Below are 2,795 nucleotides of genomic sequence, written 5' to 3' on the forward strand. Positions count from 1 at the left end.
AAATATATATATATTATTGATTTTTTACAGAGAGAAGGGGAGAGGGATAGAGAGTTAGAAACATCGATGAGAGAGAGACATCAATCAGCTGCCTCCTGCACACTCCCCACTGGGTATGTGCCCACAACCAAGGTACATGCCCTTGGCCGGAATCGAACCTGGGACCCTTGAGTCCGCAGCCCGACGCTCTATCCACTGAGCCAAACCGGTTAGGGCAATAAAATATATTTTTTTAAAAATCCCCTGTAAACTGTAAATTTCATTAGTGCAGGAATTGTGTCTGCCCTGCTTTGTTGTGGCAATAAATCCTCACTACATAGCAAGTTCCATGAAGACAAAGGCTGTATTGGCCATTGCTGTATCCCCACCATCCAGCACAGTGCCTGGCATATAGGAGGCCTTCCAAATATTTGTTGAATGAATGAATGAATGAATGATCGATCCCCAGCAGTGGTGATGTTATTCCAATCTTCACCAGCAGGTGGCACTTGATCCTTGGCCCTAAGGAGCCCACAAGAAATTGCCAGAGAGGTCAGCCTGGCCAGGAGCCATTAACCAGAATAGACCAGGGTAGAGAAAGCCCATTAACAAGACTGCCACTCAACAAACCCCACCCCCCAGCTGACTTAGAGTGGCTGGCTGGAGTGCCAGAGGAACTCACCCTTTATCAAAGCTGCAGAAAATAATCTGGGGAAGGAGCCAAACCCAGCATGTGATATCCTGTATACATCTGCATACAGCAGGTGCCTGTGGGCGGCACCCAGCCCATGTTCTTATACACCTGTGCACATCTGTGCACGGCCTTATTGCGGTGACAATCTGCTTTGCTCATTACTACCTCATTTCGTGACTTCTAATAGTTCACCCTCCCACCCCTACCCTCTGCTACCCCACTTTCCTCCTAACCCTCACCTAAATGCCTATAGTATAAGCTCCTCCATGATCTGGCCTAACCTATGCTCCCAGCCTCACCCCATGGCTCCACGGCAGTTCTGCCTCTAGGCCAATGCCAACAGTGAGGAGCCCTTGTCCTTGGGCAGTGCTACACCTCTAGGCCCCACTCCTGCCACCTCCCCCACACGCTGCCCATTGAGCACCAGGGACTCCAGCTCACAGGGCCTCCTTGTCCTCTGAGCTCTTCAGCCACAACTGTTTCATTCCTTTATACTTAACATGAAGCTTCTGATACTAGAAAGCCCATTCACTGGTACATATCTGTTCCTTTCTCCAACTGATGATAAGTAATTGAGTTGCTCTCCCAGCAGGAACAATGCCTTTTTCTCTGGATCCCATCCCCTATTCCATGCTCCCCACCCTTGCTTTTAGGAAGCATGTATTCACTTGCACAAATCAGGAAAGGAAAAAACACACACAACTGAAACACGGTAGATGCTTCATTAACCATCGTTGACTGATTCTGTGTATAAGTGACTTGGCAGTCATGGGTCTACTGTCCGCCTGCTTTAAGCTTGGCCTTCCATGGGCAGCAGGAGTTCATTCACTCATTCAACAGGTACTTAATGAGCACCACATATACCCAGCTCTCTTCTAGGCGATGGCAACACGGCGATGAACAAAACAAAGCCTGTTTTCATAGAACTGACATTGGCATGAAACACAAACAGATACATAATATGTCACCTGGGAATACGTGCTATGAAGAAACATAAAGCAGGGTGAAGGGAGAGAGAGGGGGGCAGAGGTAGAGCAGAGATCTGAAAGAAGTCCCGCTGAAACGTGGGAGAGGAGTGTGCAGCCAAGGAAAACAGCCAGTGCAAAGGCCCTCAGAAAGTCCTGGGGATAGAACTGGGGGTGCAAGCCCTTCCTGCTGTGCACCAGGACTAAACCAACTGGTCCATCGGACCCAGGCCAAAAGGGCTGCCAGGTTTCTTCCCCACCAGCCCTGCATTGCCCAAGGCTTTCTGCCCTCCGTTTGGGGACACCTGCCATACCCAGGCGAGGCCGAGCGCCTGGCAGCCAAGATGAACCCCGACTAAGGAGCCGCCCCACGCGGCGAAGGCGCCCCCCGGCGGGCAGCGGGTGGTGCCTGGGGAGAGGGGAAAGTGTAAATCTCTGGGTTGGGAAGAACCTTAGCCCTGCAAAGTGACCGAGTCGCGCTGACACTTAGCGGCACAGGCAGACACACAGACCCGTTCCCCCAGGTAACGGCTGTGCCGCAGCCACACCCGGGCGGGTTTCCTACCCAAAGTGCCCCCGAGCCAACGCCCATTCCCACGTCCAACCGTCCGTGTACCCAGGCCCACCTGCGCCCAACCCAAACATTTGTCCCCGTGCGCAGGTTCCGCTGCCAGCCCCCTGCGCAGAGTTGCATCTGTCCTCACACTCTGGAGCCCCCCTCCCTCACCCCGCCGCCCCCATATCCTCCACCCACCTGCGCTCTGTGCCCGCGCAACCCCCCTGGATCTGAAGCCCCTGCAACGCCCACCCTGCTTCTCCTGCCCAGTTCCTTCTCGGACCCCAGCAGCACAGGTTAGCTGAGGGCGGGCCAATGGAGAGGAGCGTTAGGAAAGGATTTAACGTCGGGTCTCGGCGAGCTGGTTCGAAAGAGTGAGGATGGTGTTTCTCTTTCCCCTCCGCTTTTTGAAAGTGGGCCAGACCTCCAGGCCCCGGCTCGGGCTGGTTCCCTGCAGCACTGAGGTCAGAGGGATGGGGAGCAGAGCCCAGTGCCCTCTCCTCTCGCCGGCACATCCCTCCAGGAGCGAGCGCACAGCCCCAGACCGCGTCCCCCAGCCCCCCGCGCTTTCTTCTCTAGTGCTCACCCTGTGAGCCGCCCT

The 2,795-nt window shown here is 54.4% G+C and overlaps 1 protein-coding gene across 1 annotated transcript in view; it reads right to left on the bottom strand.

The window, feature by feature from the left end:
* LTBP2 (latent transforming growth factor beta binding protein 2) overlaps positions 1 to 2,795 on the bottom strand; it is a 99,765-nt gene that overhangs the window by 94,092 nt on the left and 2,878 nt on the right. The window contains exon 2 of the mRNA XM_014531165.1: positions 2,781 to 2,793. Within this exon, the coding sequence (XP_014386651.1) occupies positions 2,781 to 2,793 (13 nt within the window). The remainder of the gene's footprint in view (positions 1 to 2,780; positions 2,794 to 2,795) is intronic.

Source organism: Myotis brandtii, unplaced genomic scaffold (genome assembly GCF_000412655.1).
Source record: "Myotis brandtii unplaced genomic scaffold, ASM41265v1 scaffold793, whole genome shotgun sequence".
NCBI classification, from domain to species: domain Eukaryota; kingdom Metazoa; phylum Chordata; class Mammalia; order Chiroptera; family Vespertilionidae; genus Myotis; species Myotis brandtii.